Source organism: Canis aureus, chromosome 25 (genome assembly GCF_053574225.1).
Source record: "Canis aureus isolate CA01 chromosome 25, VMU_Caureus_v.1.0, whole genome shotgun sequence".
NCBI lineage: Eukaryota > Metazoa > Chordata > Mammalia > Carnivora > Canidae > Canis > Canis aureus.
The window spans coordinates 27,056,113-27,075,110 of NC_135635.1; the positions used below are offsets into that span (position 1 = coordinate 27,056,113).

At 34.4% G+C, this 18,998-nt stretch overlaps 2 protein-coding genes across 9 annotated transcripts in view; one reads left to right on the forward strand and one right to left on the reverse strand.

Annotated features, from left to right (window-relative positions):
* The window catches only part of SLCO1A2 (solute carrier organic anion transporter family member 1A2), a 124,840-nt gene that overhangs the window by 14,493 nt on the left and 91,349 nt on the right, over positions 1-18,998 (forward strand). The gene's annotated exons all lie outside the window — the stretch shown is intronic.
* IAPP (islet amyloid polypeptide) lies at positions 518-11,723 on the reverse strand. Its single transcript, XM_077871862.1, has 4 exons — positions 11,649-11,723; positions 5,797-5,991; positions 5,374-5,468; positions 518-1,884 (listed from the first exon to the last, which is right to left on the reverse strand). Exons 3-4 carry the CDS (start codon positions 5,451-5,453, stop codon positions 1,695-1,697), a joined length of 270 nt encoding a protein of 89 aa, XP_077727988.1. The 5' UTR covers positions 5,454-5,468; positions 5,797-5,991; positions 11,649-11,723; the 3' UTR covers positions 518-1,694.

Genomic DNA, 18,998 nt, shown 5'->3' on the forward strand with positions numbered 1-18,998 from the left:
TTTTATATATTTAAATCCCTACTGCCTGCCAGCTAAGAAAACACTATGGAATTTGTTCAAATGTTTTACTTTGATAATAAATTTAATGAATAAACTTGAGAGTGTTTACTATTAATATCTCTCATATCAATATAGTGACTCTTTTCTTCTCCAAAATCTTCCAGCTGGAATAAGTTACATAGCCACCCTGACTACATTTTACTCCTTAGCACCAAAGGTTGTTAGGTCACTATAACTACACATAACTCTTCTCATCATATTCCTGATATTTATCTGCTACTATATACATTGTCCTTGAATATCATATACACTCATTACATTTTTTTAACTCTTCAAAGATAGATTGGAAAGTTGATATAGACATGATATGCAATAGAGTTTTATTTAAAGCAGACTATTATAGGAAAATTTTAAATAAGGAAGTTTAAGAAATTGTAACTTAATCACACCTTACTCAATTTAAAATGTTGAACTCAAATCTACTTTGAAAGAAGGGCTGACAGTCGAATATCACAAATAGGAATTTATACATTCATTTATTTTAACGTGCAACTTATGACATAAAATCATTATAAATATCATCTGTTGCTATACACTCATACACACACAACTAAAATATGGTAATCTAAGGCACACTTCATAAGGGGAAATTTTAGTGTATAAGTCAAGTTAACAAGTTAGATTCCCATTAAAAATGAGATTTTTTTCTATTTTTTTTAAATACAAGTTTAGTGTCTTTAGGAATGGCATAACACAACATGATAGCAGTTTTTCTGGGTTAATGCTACTTCCAAAGGTGACTAAATCATGGTCAGGATAAAACAAGAACCCCTGTAAGAATGAGAATTAGAGGAAACATTACATTTCATGTCCAATTCAACAGTTTTCTTCAAGAAAAGTGTATCACACACATGTAACCTCTGCCAGAAATGTCCAATTAGTTTAACAAACAAAATAAGTTACCATAAAATATATAACTCTGTGGTCTTTTAACTGAAGACATACATGATTAAGAGGAACACAAGTTGCCTTTGCAATATCCTGTATCAGAATATGACCGAGGTTTGCTGTAAGCCACTTGAACAGAAAAAAGGGCATTTATGTTTAATAAAAGGTCATCAAATGACAACACACAATGAAACCCTCATAAACACAAATTGCCTTTATATTCTTAAATAACTTCTAATACCAACAATACAGCAAAGAATATAATTTAAAAAAATATTTTGACTGAGTCAGGAGCAAAAATTAATTATTTTTTAAATAGCATTTTATCTAAACATTTGAGAAATCCAATGCAAAAAAGAATTGGTTAACAAGGGTCCTTATAATTGTTGACTTTTAATGTGCTTAACTTCACTCTCCGTTGTTTACAATTTACCAAGTTTCCAAATACTATTTTCTCTTTTGTTCTCAAACTCAGATCATAAAGATATAGGCAAAAGAATGACTTTTTAATATGTTTTCAAAATAAATATCTATAGCAAGAACATTTCATTTTTAAAGACATTGACTTTTTATGATGGGGTCTTAATTAGCATTAAAGTTAAAACAATTCTTACCATAACAATTTATATGTAGTGCTAACAAACATAGTACATAAAAACTTATGTTCATGCTAATGTTAACTTACACAGGAAATCACTAGAATATTTTTATACATGAAAGTAAGAATGATAGGGGTGCGTTGACTTCTAAAGTGGTAAGTAATTCAATGGTCCCCTGTTTAAAATCTCAATTGTGTTTCTCTTGCCATATGTATTGGATCCCACATTGGTAGGCGAGAGAATGGCACCAAGATTATTGCTAGTACGAACCAAGAAATTTGCCAGGCGTTGAGTCGCACACGTGGCAGTGTTGCATTTCCGCTTTTCCATCTGGTGACTGACAATATAGAACAAATATGGAAGGTTAGCGACTTAGACTCAGGTTTGTGTATATTTATAGGACAACAAATAGTTCATATTGATGAAAATATTTTCATGTAAGTAACTCAGCATTTGTTTTGGAAACATCTAGATGACTGAAATTTTTTGACACCTTGAACATGCAGCAGAAGCAATTTTTGACAAGGAAATCATATAACAAAACTTCCATTATAGTCGATGTTAAATTTCTCAATATAATCCTTTGAAATTTCAGAATATATTCCAGATAGTAATCATAATAAAAAGGGGTATCTTTGTCTTACAGTCCTCTAAACCCTTTCTTTTTATTCTTCTAAATCTTGGTGAATCTAGTTCCTAATATATAAAAAGGATTTGGAATATAAAATTTATATGTAATCTGGAGTATGTGGTACTAAATATGTATATTCATTTCCCACATCTTTCCAAAGAAAATTAAGCAGTATAAGATATTTTTGTTAAGCTCCCTGAGATCATTAAATCAGGCTATTAAAGGAGAAATGTCAGGTATCTGTTGAGTATAAGTGTATGCTGACAAATCTATTATTTAGGCAAAGGAAACCCACTTTGGGACTTAAATACCTAGTCTATATGTTAATGTTAGTCATATTATCTATTTAATTATTTCCATTTGCATGTGTAGTAAGCATGGCCAATGTGCATTTCCAATGAATGATTTAATGCTTTTTAAGAATTAAACCATAATTCATAACATCAGATGTTTAATTCTAAAAGAGAAGAAAATTGTCTTGAAAAAAGCAGGAATTGTATTTTGATCAAATATTTCAAACTAATAAATTTAAAGCAATAAAGGAAATAATGGGTCAAACTGGAAAGGTTCAAAGTGATATGTGTCCTAAAATGTTTGGCAAATGCCTGGAGCAGAGTGTAAACTAATCTATGTGCTAAATGTCTGAATGGTACTTTGATGATTGGTCTTAAGGTCTGTAACAGACTTAAAATTACTCCAACTAAAATTTTACCTTATTTGAGTTAGCTATAAGAGCCACCATTCTACTTTAAAGAAATAATAAGACCTTTTATGTTGATTTGTTTCATTATTATGAAGCTGCTTTTCCAAACAAGACTTTTCATGTAAATATAGCATCAGTATGTATAAGATTCTACCCCAAACTACCATTAAGATAGAAAAAGATGGCTGAAATGGTTAGGAAAAAAAGGCAACACACCCCTACTTTCAGGCATTTTTTTCTCTTTAACTACTTGGGCAGACTAGGCCTGCCTAGTATCTAGTAACAGACGTAACAGACACTAGTTCAAACCTATTGACCATTTACACACTGTGCAAATTCCTAACTTTAAGAATTTATACAGTGATGACTACAGACTGAAGTATCACTCTTATGTTGTTTCTCTTTACAAACCCCTCAGTTTCAAGAGTCTTCAAAGATTCGTTTTAGACAGAGAGAAAGAGAGAGAGAAAATGAGTAGAAGTGGCAGAGGGAGAGGGAGAGAGAATCTTAAGCAGACTCTGCACTGAGCACCGAGCCCATTGAGGGGCTTGATCTCATGACACTGAGATCATGACCTGAGCTGAAGAAACCAAGAGTTGGATGCTTAACTGCCTGAAACACCCAAGTACCCCTCAAAGATTTTCAAAACCATTTTAAACTATCCCTGCTCCAGTTCTCAATTTGTAGAAGTAATTATACTGTTGGCTAACCTCTGATTATCTGCTAGGCAGGTACTTATAACTGAGTGTTTAAAAGTTGGTGAGCAAGTGTGTGATCTTTTTCCCTCAGTCAAAAGTATAAAATATCTTTTGGTATGGCTTATCTAATCAGTTTGTTTCCTCTTAATCTCATGTCATACATGTACAAAAGTTAAAAAAGATCTCAAATGAGACTATTAAATTTTATAAGAAAAATGACATTGATAAATCTACATCAGCTTTGTCTTTTAAAGTTGTATGAGATTTGAGTCATTTTCTACACAGGCTTTCTTAGTATTTTATGAAATTTATAGACTATTACATGGATGAAGAGCTCAGGATGATAAATTCTTCCCCTTTAAAAAAAAATGACCAGACATCCAGATTTCTGGAAACTCATTAAAGAGCAATCTGAAGAATGCCTTGGAAGTATTCCTAATAAAAATTCAAATTAAGAGATTGTGAGGCTAGCATGAAAATAACTTGGTAATAAATAATGTTATATAGCATTTTATTTGTGAGTGAAGTTCACTTCATAATAAACTCATATCCATAATGACAAACTGGATAAAGGTGCTTATCTAGTGAAAGAAAAGATCAAGATATGAACAGAAATACTGTGTAATACTGCTAATTTTCCTGTTATTCTATTGTTCTACTGGTTTACCAGAAACATCATGTCAGTTTCAGTTATTTTTATCCAAAAATCCAATTGAAAATCAGAGCCAATTCTGAGAAGAACATCCTCTAAACTCGGTAAACCTGAAGGGACAAAGGAAATCTGATGATTCCTACTATTTACTACATGTGGGTGCTGTAGAACTCTTTACATATCACCACAGATTGCCACCTCAACAAAAAACAACCCAAAGGAAAATAGACAAGATGCTAATAATTCTATGAGAAAAGTTTTAATATTATTTCCAAAGCAAACTTTTCAAAAGTAATCTTAATATTCCTTGGTCTTAAAGAGTGTGTAGTTTCAGTTCTACAAAACTGTAAGGAGCCAACTGATTTAGGCACAAATTATCATTGTATTGTTTATGATGTATGCATGAATTGGCCTTGAGAATCTTTTAAATAAAGGGAGAATTACAGTTCTTTCCCCCTGAAAGTTATAATTACTGCTAACATTTCACCTTACAGAGTTTTTAGACTTCCTTAAAATTACCACTCAAACGACATGACACCTCCCAAAATAAGTCTTCTTAGGAAATCCTGATGCACATATTACCTATTGAAAACATTTTTAAGAGTATTAATTTACATTTAGAGTAGCTCAGAATTAATCTGATGAATAACATAATTTTTATAATTTTATTTCATTAATATGAGTTAATATAGAAAGAATCCCCTAAGAGCAAATGGCTTTTTAACTAGTTCTTAACATTTTAATTTGCCCCCTGATTATTTCTATGTATTTCTTTCCAGAAGGAGATGAAAAGTTTTGGACATTGTCAGAGCCCTCTGAGGAAAAAAAAAAATCTATGTAAATATGCAGTAAAATCCCACCTAATATAAAATATATGTTTCAAGCTTCTCTAGTTTATTTGAGAACCAGGTTAATATAGTGGAAATTACTACCCTTTGGCTTTTCCTGCTTCCTGATCTGGTTTTGCTCCTCTAGGTTTCAATAACATATTCCTTGACAAAACTGGAACTATCCATTCCTGTCTGTCAGAAGTTCTGTCAGAAAGATACATCTTAATGGCATAAGGGCTGTTAGTTATATAGCAGTTTTTAATTCTAATTTTCCCACATTTTACAAAGAAACAGGATTTTTAAAATACTAACCTTTTAATGGGAGTAGCCTTCAGATGGTTTAATGCAACCGAGAGTATGATGAGAACTACTGGCAGCTTCAGGAGACACATTGTTTCTCAAATTTACTGGAAAAGAATAATGCAGCATTGAAATCAAGAAATTTTTTATAGCTCTGATTGATGGAATTTGAGACTAAAACTTACTGTAAAAAAATCTCATTTTAAACATAATCTCCAAAGATTATACTGATATAGTCCCTTGATACTGTTCAAACAATTTTTGAATATTTTCAAAACTTTCCCCTTCTGAATTTCCATCCCTGAACAATCTGGAAAGTTGATATTATAGCACATTACCCCTTTAGCTTTTTCTTTGAAACAAGCAATATATTTAATCCCAAATCTGCTCCTCCTTAAACAAATAATATTTTCCCATAAACAAAAAACTCTTTACCTTTTAATGTTTCAGTGTCAGTATATCAGAGAATGCCTCTAATGGTAAGAAAGCTTCATGAACAATCCCAAGCTTGCATCCACTGGAGTATTTGTCCCCCACTTGCCAATGAGTAACCCAGCTCTTATATATACTTCACACCTTTCCCAGCTCTGACATCAGGCAGTTCAAAGAGACTGTCATAAATTTCTATCCCTGTAGATAGAAAGTGCCTCATTAGACAACAGAAGCAGATGGGTCATAATTACATTAGCCCATCAGTAAATACTAACATAGCAGATACAGAGTGTCTTTGTGCAGTTAATGATGTGTCACACACAACAGAAGTTTGAATTTTCCATTTTTATAAAATACAAGTGTGGTTTTTCAAAGATTAATCAGTATGCTCCAGTCAGGGATTGATAAAAGGAAGTGATTAAGAATAACAAATGTGTTTATATGCAGAGAGTGAAGCTGAGGACACTGAGGAATCTAATGAGGAAGCTAAAGCCAAATGACCCCAAAGGCTTAATTCCATGAACATTTAGTAGTAGTTTAAAGTATGAGGGTAGAGTGGATAAAAAGAACACTAAAAAAAAAGAGAAATGAGAAGCTCTTTATAATGAAGTGGGAGGTGGAAGACTAAAGGTAGCAAAAAAATAATTTTCAATCCCCAAATTCATTTGTCAACATTTAAGTAGTGACACGTATCTATGTAGTTAAATTTTTTTTGCTAATTTTTTCTGTTATTGCATAAAAACATTGCAATTATCTTTGAAAGAATAGATTTAATTTGTTACTTTTTATTTTCTCCACATTGTTCTTTTTTCTTATATTTCCAAGTTATATTTAAATTAATATTCCAAGCTATGACAATTTAATTTCATATATAGCAAGTAAAACAAATTCCAATTCCAACTGCTAGTGAAAGCATGTATATTTATGTAATTTTAAAAAGATAGAAGTTCTCCAAGTAAAAAAAATAAGTTCACTGAGTCCATATACTTATTTAAAGCTTAGTAATATGGCTGGAGGGTGTTTAGTAAAAATTTCAGAAAGAAAAAAAACTTTTTTTTCCAATCCTTTTTCTAATTATCCAATGATAAAATTATCCAATTTTAATATTTCTGTAAAATTTACTGCTATCCCAAAAGGAAAAAAAAATAAAAATCAAATGATTTGGAAGAATGATGGTTTCCTATAAGATAATTAATGTATTTAACTATGTACAATGATTTAGAAAGGATACAGAGGCCCAGAGATATTAAATAACTTGTTCAACATTATACCTTTAGTTCATTTTGAAATCTTGAACCAAAGCTTAGTTTTTCTGATTTACAGCCTAGTGTTCATTTAAACCAAAATTTATTTTATTTTCCTAGTATTATTTGTTTTTTTTTTTCCCCCTGTGAGATGTTAAAGGTCTCATTCAAAAAATGATACTCACTTGTCCTCTGGGAAATTGATGTTATAAGGAAAATGTTCTACCTAAGAAAGTAACAGAAGGACTTGATTTTTTTTTAAGGGCTACCTTATGCCAGGCACAGTATTTAATTGATATGTGATACCTCACTTATCATGCCTCTAAGTTTTCATCATCATCAGCTGATACAAAAATTCAGAGAATTTAGCTGCTAAAATTACACACCTACTCAGGGGCAAACTGAAATTCAAATTCTCATCCCTCTGTTCCACGATATTTATTTCCTTGTTAAAAAGGATCTCTGTTCTCATATACTGAATTGCCAATTGCTTCCTTTAAATTTTGCAACTTATTATAACACTTTAAATGATTTGGTCACAGTCAGATATGGCCTTAGAGGGTCTTGTATAATGTTTGGTAAAGTCAACATCCATCCCAATCTCAAACAGCCTTAATTAAGCCTTTTATGCTTTATACATCAATGAAAGTGAAGGTGATAGGTGATGATTTAGATTGTGTTTATGAGGCAAGTCCATTACCAGATCATAAACTCCTTCCTACAGGACAAACATTACTATCACTCATCTTTGTACCTGCTTTAGCCTTTCTAGTCAAAGTGTAATTAAGGCCCTGGCAGCTTTTGTCTCACAGGAAGTCTGTTAGAATTTCAGTCCCCACCCCAGAGCTACTGAATCAGAATGTGCCTTTAAAAAAGGATCTCCCCTCAGTGATTGTATGCACATTAAAGCTTGAGAAAATCTGGTCTACTGTACATTCCATTTATTCACTGATTCAATAAATATTAAGGACCCACTCTATGACAGGGAATGTTCTGGGTACTAGAGATACAACAATGAGCAAAACAAAATCCTTGCTCTCATGCAGCTTAGAGCTGGTGGAGGAAACAAAGTCAAAGCAAGTAAGTATATATGCAATTGCAAGTGGCAAGTGCTGTGGAGAACATTAATATGGTGGTAAGAGAAAGAAAAGTAGTGATATTTAAGTTGAATCTTAAACCATTAGAGATGACCAAGGAAAGAGTGATGGGGATGTGTTTAAGATCTGAGAAACAGCATGTGGAAATTCAGGTGAATGAAGGAGAAAGTGCTGTAAAGATGCTGCTGGAGACATAAGCAGCAGTCTGAGAGTGCAGGGCTCAGAGGCCATGTTAAAAATCTTGGATTTATTCAGAGGATAGTATGAAGCTATTGAAGGGATCTCAGCAGGGGTGTGACATGTTCAGGTTTGCAACTTGAAGACATCAATCTGATAATGCATACCTGAAACTAATACAACATTGCATGTCAACTACAATCAAATGAAAAAAAATAAGTAAGAAAACATCAATCTGACTAGTATGCATGGACTGGATCAGAGGGGAGCAAGAGTAAAAACAGGAAATCTGGTAGTAGACTATGGCTGTGTCCAGATGTGAAACAGTGATGCCACACATAAGGTGATGGCAGAGAAGTTAGAAAAGTAGATGAGTTCAAATCATATTCTGGATCCTTACATGATTTGGCAGTAGATTAGGTACAGGGAACAAGTGAGTAGGATACAGAGCATAAAAATGAGAGCCAGGTTAGGATATAGTTAATAATACACATTAATGGGCTTCTTCTGATCAAATTTTTATTTTTTTATTTTATTTTTTTAAGATCAAAATTTTAAAAGGAAAAGATATTTTATATATCTTTTAGAAAATAATTTCTATTTTTATCAAGTTTGCATGTGTTTACAATTTTAAAAAATTAAAATGCTATCCCAAGTCTAATAATTAAAACAGCAGTCATCTCTGTCTTCCTTCTTCCTACTTTTTGAATTTCGCTCTCCATTAAGTAATCAATTTTAGCTGTTTTCTCCATATTTCAAAAATAATTGCTTCTCAGGGTGCCTGGGTGGCTCAGTCGGTTAAGGGTCTGTCTTTGGCTCAGGTCATGATCTCAAGGTCCAGGGATTGAGCCCCACATCAGGCTCCCAGCTCAGCAGAGAGTCTGCTTCTCTCTCTCTTTCTTCCCCTTCTCTCTCACCTCGACTGTGTTTTTCTCTCTGTCTCAAATAAGTAAATAAAATCTTTAAAAAATTATTATTTTGGGGCAGCCCGGGTGGCGCAGCGGTTTAGCGCCGCCTGCAGCCCAGGGAGTGATCTGGAGACCCTGGATGGAGTCCCATGTCAGGCTCCCTGCGTGGAGCCTGCTTCTCCCTCTGCCTGTGTCTCTGCCTCTCTCTCTCTCTCTCTCTCTCTCTCTCTGCATCTCTATGAATAAATAAATAAAATCTTTAAAAAAATTATTATTTTTCTGGACGTTCTTGATTTATCAATTTTAGATGTTTTATGTTGGTATCCTAGTCTGAAAGATAAAGAGTTAGCATTTACATTCTTTTGTTTATTTTTAAGAAATCTCTATACCCAAAATGGGGCAGCTTGAACTCACAATCCTGAGATCAAGAGTCATATGCTCTACTGACTGAGTGAGCCAGGCACCCCAAGAGCTGGCATTTAACAACGCATTTACTTTTCTCCTTTACGCCATTCCTAAAATATTTTAATAAAACATTCGGATTATATCAATATTATATGGATATTTTTGTATTTATATTTTAAACTTTCTGTTATGAAAAATTTTATATGTATATAAAATTTCAGTAACTATCAACTCATGATCTATCTTATTTCTTTTACATTCCTCCTTCTTCCTTCCATTCCATACTAAATTGTTAAAAACAAATCCTAGACATTACACAATTTTTTAAAAAGATTCTATTCATTCATTCATGAGAGACACACACACAAAGAGAGAGAGAGAGGCAGAGACACAGGCAGAGGGAGAAGCAGGCCCCACGCAGGGAGCCTGACGTGGTACCCAATCCCGGGTCTCCAGGATCATGCCCTGGGCTGAAGGCAGCACTAAACCCCTGAGCCACCCGGGCTGCCCAACATTACACAATTTTATATGTAGTATGTTTTAGTGTTATATTTTTTAAAGATTTTATTTATTTATTCATGAGAGATGCAGAGAGAGAGAGGCAGACCACAGGCAGAGGGAGAAGCAGGCTCCATGCAGGAAGCCCGACGTGGGACTCGATCTTTGGTCTCCAAGATCATGCCCTGGGCTGAAGGCAGCACTAAACCGCGGAGTCACCCGGGCTGCCGTTTTAGTGTTATATTCATAAAAGATAAGGGCACTTTATGCAACATAGCTACAAAATTGTTGTCCTAACTAAAAAAGAAAATTTACGGTAATTTCTTAATATAATTAAACAATCCATTCAGTGTTCATATTTTCCAATTGTCTAGAAAAAAAATATTTTTAATTGGCTTGTTTGAATCAATTTAAACAAGATTATATTTGTTTCTCCATCACTCATGACTCTTTTAATATATAATTTTCCCTCCTTTTTCTTACATTAGCTTATTAAAGAAAGATTATTTATTGTATAGAATTCCCCACATCCCATATTTTGCTGATGGCATACATGTTGGATCATTTAATGTGTTCGCTTCTCACTTTTATTTCCTCTCTACTGGTTGTTTGGTCCAGAGGCTTGATTCCATTCAGGTAAGAATCCTTTGCATGTGATACTGTTTATTTCCTATTGCATCACAACATCTGGCTGAATTTCTTTTGTGGTGTTAAGATTGATCAGTGAGGTCAGATTTTGTCAGCCACATTGCCCAATTCTCAGTTCTCTGTTAGGCCTTCAGTCACTGATTTTAGCAACTATTGCTGATAATTGGCTAGAAGCATTGTTTTATTATAGGCTGCAAGTGATAGTCTAATTCTATTATTTCCTCTACATTCATTAGCTGAAATTCTCCAATAAAGGAGACCATTCCTCATTAACTATTTGGCTACCTTGAGGCACAATTTTAAAGGAAAGGCAAGATATATGCTTTATTCTTTCCTTTTATTTACCAGTTTTCTGCACATGATAATGAGTTGGTTCTCTAGCTTCCTCCAAAAATGGCCAAAGAGTTTTTTGGGGGGTTCTCATTGTGAACCCACATATTTTAGCATATATGTATTTTTATCCCCTTTTTAAAAAGTTTTTAATGATTTTATTTATTCATTTGAGAGAGAAAGAGAGAGAGAGAGAGAGAATGAGCAGGAGGGTGAGGCAGAGAGAGAAGCAGACTCCCTGCTGAGATGGGACCTCCTCCCCCCCCCCCGCCCCCACTAATGTGGGGCTTGATCCTAAGATCCGAGATCATGGCCTGAGCTGAAGGCAGATGCTTAACCATCTGAGCCATCCAGATGCCCTGATCCCCCTTTTTTGCTGCTCAAATTATCCCATGTTGGAACCCTTGCGCAACATTGGTAGAAATGTAAAATTAATTCAGTCACAATGGAAAACAATATGGAGGTTGCTTGAGAAATTAAAAATGGAACTACCATATGATCCAGCAATCCCACTTCTCGTTATATATCCAAGAAAACAAAATCATTACCTTGAAGAGATATCTGCACATGTTCATTGCAGCATAGTCACAATAACCAATGCAGGGAAATACCCTAAATTCCTGTTTACAGATGATTAAAGAAAATAATATTTTTAGAGATAGAATATGATACAAAATGTCTATATTCAATGCCTGAACTATACAGAACATATACAATATTTTACATATAAAAATAGAAAACATAAAAATAGTGACAGTTTAGAGCTGATTTTTATGTAAACATTTTGTTGTTGTTGTTGTTGCCACATAGTTTTAAAACTATCTTGGGGACTTCTAGGGAAGATGGTGGAGTAAGAGGATCCTAAACTCACCTTATTCCATGGATAAATCTACATAATACCAACATTAGTGTAAACAACTGAAAAATGACCTGAAGACTGGAAGAATAGACTCTCTACAACTGAACATAAAGAAGAGACCACATCAAAAATGACAGGAAGGACAGAGACTCAGTTGGGAAATAAGCCCACCCATAGTACTGTCCCCAGGAGGGAGGGACTCTGTAAGCACAGAGAAAGGAGAGGAATAGACCCCATACCAGGCACTGGAGGCAAGGAGAACCCACTCAGGGAAGACAAATACCCATAATATTTGACTATGAGAACCAGAGGGGCTTAACATCATTAAATTTTACAGTTAGCAGGGCTTAACACCTGGAACTTTAAAAATTAGATGATTGGCTCTGGGAGAGCTAAAGGATGAGAGGAAACTGAGTCCCCACCTTTAAAGAGAAAGCATAACTTACAGTCCCTCTGAGATATAGCCTGGAAGTAGCAGTTTGAAAAATGCCTGCAGTATATGGGAAAGAGATTGATTTACTAATTTCAGAGCATATGCAGGAGGAGCAGGGATCTTTTCCAAGAACAAAGGAGCTGGCACGTGCCATTCCCTTCTTCTACCACCCAGACTGGTCACATGGACACCCATGGGAAACAGCGCAGCTGAATATTCTCAACTGGCTTGTTGACAACATGTCCTGCCTCCGTGCTCTTCTGGAGACTCGCCTCCTCCAACTTAGCCTCTATAGCTCTCCAAAGCAGCACGGAGTTCTCCTCCCATAGCAGACTTGTGCAAAACTTTCTATTACCTCTTGCCCTCCCCCTTGCTCTTCTGTGGACTCAATCTCTACAACTTGCCCTCTACAGGAGTCCATCCAAAGTGGATGGACAAGTGTGCAATATGCAAGCTGCCCTAACAGGGGCTAGTATCACCACAAAGTGACCCCTATCTTGGGAAGAAAGGAAGATAACCACACCAGTTTGACTATAGTCTCAGAAGTGGTCTGAGGACATATATCTGGTCTGACCTCAGGTCCTGCCCACCAACAGATTTTCTAATGGGACAGCACAGGGAGAGTACCCTGAACTTTGATGGGACCACACCACTGTCAAAGGCCTAGTCTGACTGAACTCATGCTCAAGGTGGCCTAAGACTAGGCCACTAACAACACAGGGACCAAATCGTGGTCACTCCAGGCAAAGAGAGTCATTGCAGATAACTGGACTAAAAGCAAATGCAGCTCAGCCACAACAGTAGGGTGCACACAACAAATAGGTTCTGGTGAGTAGGGAACATTGCACCACAGGGCACTACAAGACCTCTTTTTTTTTATTGGAGTTCAATTTGCCAACATATAGCATAACACCCAGTGCTCAGCCCCCTCAGTGCCCATCACCCAGTCACCCCCACCCCCTACCTCCCTTTCCACCACCCCTTGTTCAAGACCTCTTTTTCATAAAACCACTACTTTCAAGAACAGGAGATGTAGCTGACTTTCATAACACATAGAAACAGACACAGAGAGTTAGACAGAATGAAGAGATAGAGGAATATGTTCCAAATGAAAGGACAGGACAAAATCACAGCAAGAGAGCCAAACAAAACACAGATAAGTAATATGTCTGCTACAGAATTCAAAGTCATGGTCATAAAGGTATTCCCTGGAATTGAGAAAAGAGTGGAGACATCAGTAATATCCTCAACAAAGAGACAGAATATGTAAAGAAGAGCCAATAAGAGATGAAGAACTCAGTAACTGAAATAAAAATACACTTAGAAATATTAAATAGTAGACAAGATGAAGTAGAATGGATCAATGACCTAGATGGCAGAATAATAGAAAGCAATCAGGCTGAACAGGAGAAGGGAAAAAGATTAATGAAAAAGTTAGACTAGATTAAGGGAACTCAGTGACACCATCAAGCATAGTAACATTTGCATTATAAAGATACCAGAAGAAGAAGAGAGAGAAAAGAAGGCAGAATTTTATTTGAAGAAATAATAACTTAAAACTTCCTGAATCTAGGGAAGGAAACAGAAATCTAGAACCAATATGCATAGAGAGCTTCCAACAAAATCAACCCAAGAAAGTTCACACCAAGACACACAGCAATCAAAATGGCAAAAATATATATATATATTTATTATATATAAATATAATATATATTATATATAAATTATATATATTATATATATAAATATAATATATATATATGAATATAAATATATATATATAGTGATAAAAAGAATTTTTAAAGTAGCAGGAGAAAACAGTTACATGCAAGGAAAACCCCATGAGGCTCTCAGTTAACTATTCAGCCAAAACCTCTGTAATCCAAATAGGTTGGCATGATATATTCAAAGTGTTGAAAAGAAAAAACCTGCGGCAAGAATACTCTCTCCAACAAGACCATCAATCAGAATGGAAAGAGAGATAAAGTTTCCCAAACAAAAGTTAAAGGAATTCATCACTGCTAAACCAGACTTACAAGAAATGTTAAAGGGGATTCTTTGAATGGAAAGGAAAGACCATAAGTAGGAATAAGAAAAATTGGAAGTACAAAAGCAGCAATATCTATAAAAATTAGTCAAAGGAGTCACAAAATAAAAAGACATAAGGTAAGATATTATATACCTAAAACATGGGAAGGAGGAGAGAACGGTTAAACTTCAGTGCCTTTAGAATGTGTTTGAACTTAAGTGACCATCAATGCAAAATAGACTATTATATGCCTAAGATGTTATACACCTGTATCACTAAAGAAAGCCAGCAAAACATGAGAGAAGAAAGCAAAAGGAGAAAGGAACAGAGAACTACAAACACAACCATAAAACAAGTTATAAAATAGCAATAAATACATAGCTGTCAATAATTACCTTGAATATAAATGGATTAAACTCTCCAATCCAAAGACTAGGTTGACAGAGTGGATACAAAAGCAAGACCTATCTATATGCTGCCTACAAGAGAGTAATTTCAGACCTAAAGACACATGCAGATTGAAAGTGAAGAGATATTAAGATATTTATCATGCAAATGGAAGTGAGAAAAAGCCAGAGGTGCAATACTTATGTAAGACAAAATAGACTTCAAAACAAATATTGTAACGAGAGAAAAAGAAGGACACTATATAATCATAAAGGGTACAATCCAACAAGAAATTATAACAATTGTAAATATTTATGCACTCAACATGAGAATACCAAAATACATAAAGCAGCTATTAGCAAACATAAAGGAAGTAACTGATAGTAATACAGTAATGATAGTGGACTTTAACTCTACTTTCATCAATGAATAGACCATCCAAACAGAAAATCAATAAGTCAATGGGGACTTAAATAACACATTGGACCAGATGTATCTAACCGATATATTCAGAACATTCCATCCTAAAATAGTGAAATACCATTCTTTTCAAGTGAACATGGAACATTCTCTAGGATACATCACATATTAGGTCACAAAACTAATCTCAACAAATTCAAAAAGATTGAAATCATATTATGTATCTTTTCTGACCATAACACTATGAAACTAGAAATCAAGCACTGGAAAAAAAATCTGGAAAGAACACAAATATATGGAGGTTAAATAACATGTTAAAATAAATAATAAGTGGTCAATCAAGAAATTGAAGAGGAAATAAAAAATACATGGAGCCATATGAAAATGAGAACACAACAGTCCAAAATCTTCGGGTACAGTAAAAGCTATTTTAAAAGGGAAGTTTATAGTAATACAGGCTTACTTCAATAAGCAAGAAAAATCTCAAATAAGAACCCTAGCCTTACACCTGAAGAAGCGAGAAAGAAAAAAGCAAACAAAATACTGAACCAGCAGAAGCAAGGAAATAGTAAAGATTAGAGTAGAGATAAATGATATAGAAACTAAAAAACAATAGAACAGATCAATGAAGCCAGGAGCTAGTTCTTTGAAAGATCAACAAAATTGATAAACCTCTAGCCAGACTCATTAGAAAGAGAGAGACAGAGAGAAACAGGGAGAATGAGAGAGAGGATTCAAATAAATGAAATCACAAATAAAAGAGGAGAAATCAAAACCAACACCACAGACATGCAAACAGTTGTAAGAGAATATCATGAAAAATTATATGCTAACAAATTGGATATCTAGAAGAAATGGGTAAATTCCTAGAAACATATGTTACCAAAACTAAAATAGGAAAAAAATATATATAAAACTTGAATAGACTGATAACCAGCAATTAAATTGAATTTCTATCAAAAAACTCCCAACAAACAAAAGTCCAGGACCAGATGGCTTCATTGGTGAATTCCATCAAGAGTTAATATCTGTTCTCAAACTATTACAAAAAATAGAAGAGAAAGGAAAATTTTCAAATTTATTCTATGAGGCTACATTAACCTGACACTAAAACTACATAAAAACACCACCAAAAGGGAACTACAGGCCAATATTTCTGATGGAATAGATGCAAAAGTCCTCAACAAAATACTAGACAACTGAATGTAATAATACATAAAAAAAAATCATTCACTTAATCAAATGGGCTTTATTTCTGGAATGCAAGGTGGTTTAATATTCACAAATAAAACAACATGATGTATCACATAAGCAATGGAAATAATAAGAACCATATGATCATTTCAGTAGATGCAGAAAAAGCATTTTACAAAGTACAGCATCTATTTATGATACAAACTTTCAGCAAAGTAGGTTTGGAAGGAACACACCTTAACATAATAAAGACCATATATGAAAAACCCACAGCTAACATCATGCTCAATGGTGAAAAATTAAAAGCTTTTCACCTAAAATCAGGAACAAGACAAGGATGTCCTCTCTCACCACTTTTATTTAGCATAAAACTGAAGTCCTAGCCATAGCAATCAGATAATAAAAAAAAAAAAAAAATAGAAGGCATCCAGATTGGTAAGGAATAAGAAATACTCTTGGTACTTGCAAATAACGTGATACTGTATATAGAAAACCATAAGGAATGGACTAAAAAGCTTCTAGAACTGATAAGTAATTTAGTAAATTCACAGGATACAAAATTAATAAACAGTAATCTATTGCATTTCTATGCACGAATAATGAAGCAGCAGAAAGAAAGGGTAAGAAAACAATGCTATTTACAATTGTACCACAAGGAATAAAATACCTACGAATAAACTAAACAGAGATGAAAGACCTATACTCGGGATCCCTGGGTGGCGCAGCGGTTTAGCGCCTGTCTTTGGCCCAGGGCACGATCCTGGAGACCCGGGATCGAATCCCACGTCGGGCTCCCGGTGCATGGAGCCTGCTTCTCCCTCTGCCTGTGTCTCTGCCTCTCTCTCTCTCTCTCTCTCTGGCTATCATAAATAAATAAAAACTTAAAAAAGAAAAGAAAGACCTATACTCTGAAAACTATAAAACATCGATGAAAGGAATTGAAGATAACACAAAGAAATGGAGACGCCTGGGTGGCTCAGTGGTTGGGAGCCTGCTTTCGGTTCAGGTCATGATCCCTGGATCCAGGATTGAGTGCCACATCGGGCTGCCTGCAAGGAGCCTGCTTTTCCATTTGCTATGTCTCTGTCTCTCTCAGTCTATGTCTCTCATGAATAAATAAATAAATAAATCTTTTAAAAAAGACAAACAAATGAAAAGATATTTCATGGTCATGGATTAGGAGAAAAAATACTGTTAAAATGTTGATACTACATAAAGCAATCTATACATTTAATACAATCCCTATAAAAATATCAAAGCATTATTCATAGAACTAGAACAAATAATCCTAAAATCTGTATACAACCACAAAAGGCCCCGAATAGCCAAATAAATCTTGAAAAACTGGAGGCATCACAATCCAGATTTCAAGCTATACTGCAAAACTATAGTAATCAAAATAGTATGACACTGGCACAAAAAAAAAAAGATATATAGATCAGTAGAATAGAATAGAAAGCCCACCTATAAATCTGAATTTATATGGTCAATTAATCTTTAACAAAGGAGGCAAGAGTATACAATATGGAAAAAGTCTCTTCAACAAATGGCACTGGGAAAACTTGACAGCAATATGTGAAAGAATGAAACTAGACCACTTTCTTACACCATACACACACACACACACACACACACACACAAACACACACACACACAAACCTCAAAAAGGATTAAAGGTAAATGTGAGACTTGAAACCAAACAAGTCCTAGAAAAGAGCACTGGCAGTAATTTCTATGACATTGGCAATAGCAGCATTTTTCTAAATATTATTTCCCGAGGCAAAGGAAACAAGGCAAAAATAAACTATTGGGACTAAATCCAAATAAAAAGCTTCTGCACAGAAAAGGAAACAATGAACAAGACGAACAAAAAAATCTACTGATAGGGAAAAGATATTTGCAAATGATATATCTGATAAGAGGTTGGTTCTCAAATATATAAAGAACTTACACAAATCAATACCAAAAAAAAAAATCACCAAATAATCCGATTAAAAATGGGCAGAAGACATGAACAGACATTTCTCCAAAAAAGATATACAGATGGTCAACAGACACATGAGAAGATGTCAACATCATTCATCATCATGTAAATGCAACTCAAAACCACCATAAGATATCACCTCACATGTGTCAGAATAGTTAGAATAAAAAACAGAATGAACAACAGGTGTGGATGAGGATGCGTAAAAAAAGGAATCCCCATGTACTGTTGCTGGGAATGCAAACTGGTGCAGCTACTCTGGAAAATAGTATGGAAGTTCCTCAAAAAAGTTAAATAGAACTACTCTACAATCCAGCAATTGCACTACTAGGTATTTACCCAAAGAATGCAAAAACACTAATTTAAAAAGATATATGCACTGCTATATTTATTGCAGCATCATTTATATAGCCAAAATATGGAAGCAACTCAAGTGTCCATAAATAGATGAATGGATAAAGAAGAGGTGGTATATATATATATATATATATACACACACATACACAATGGAATATTACTCAGCTAAGAAAATGAAATTATACCATTTGCAATAACATGGATGGATCTAGAGGGTATAATGTTAAGTGAAATA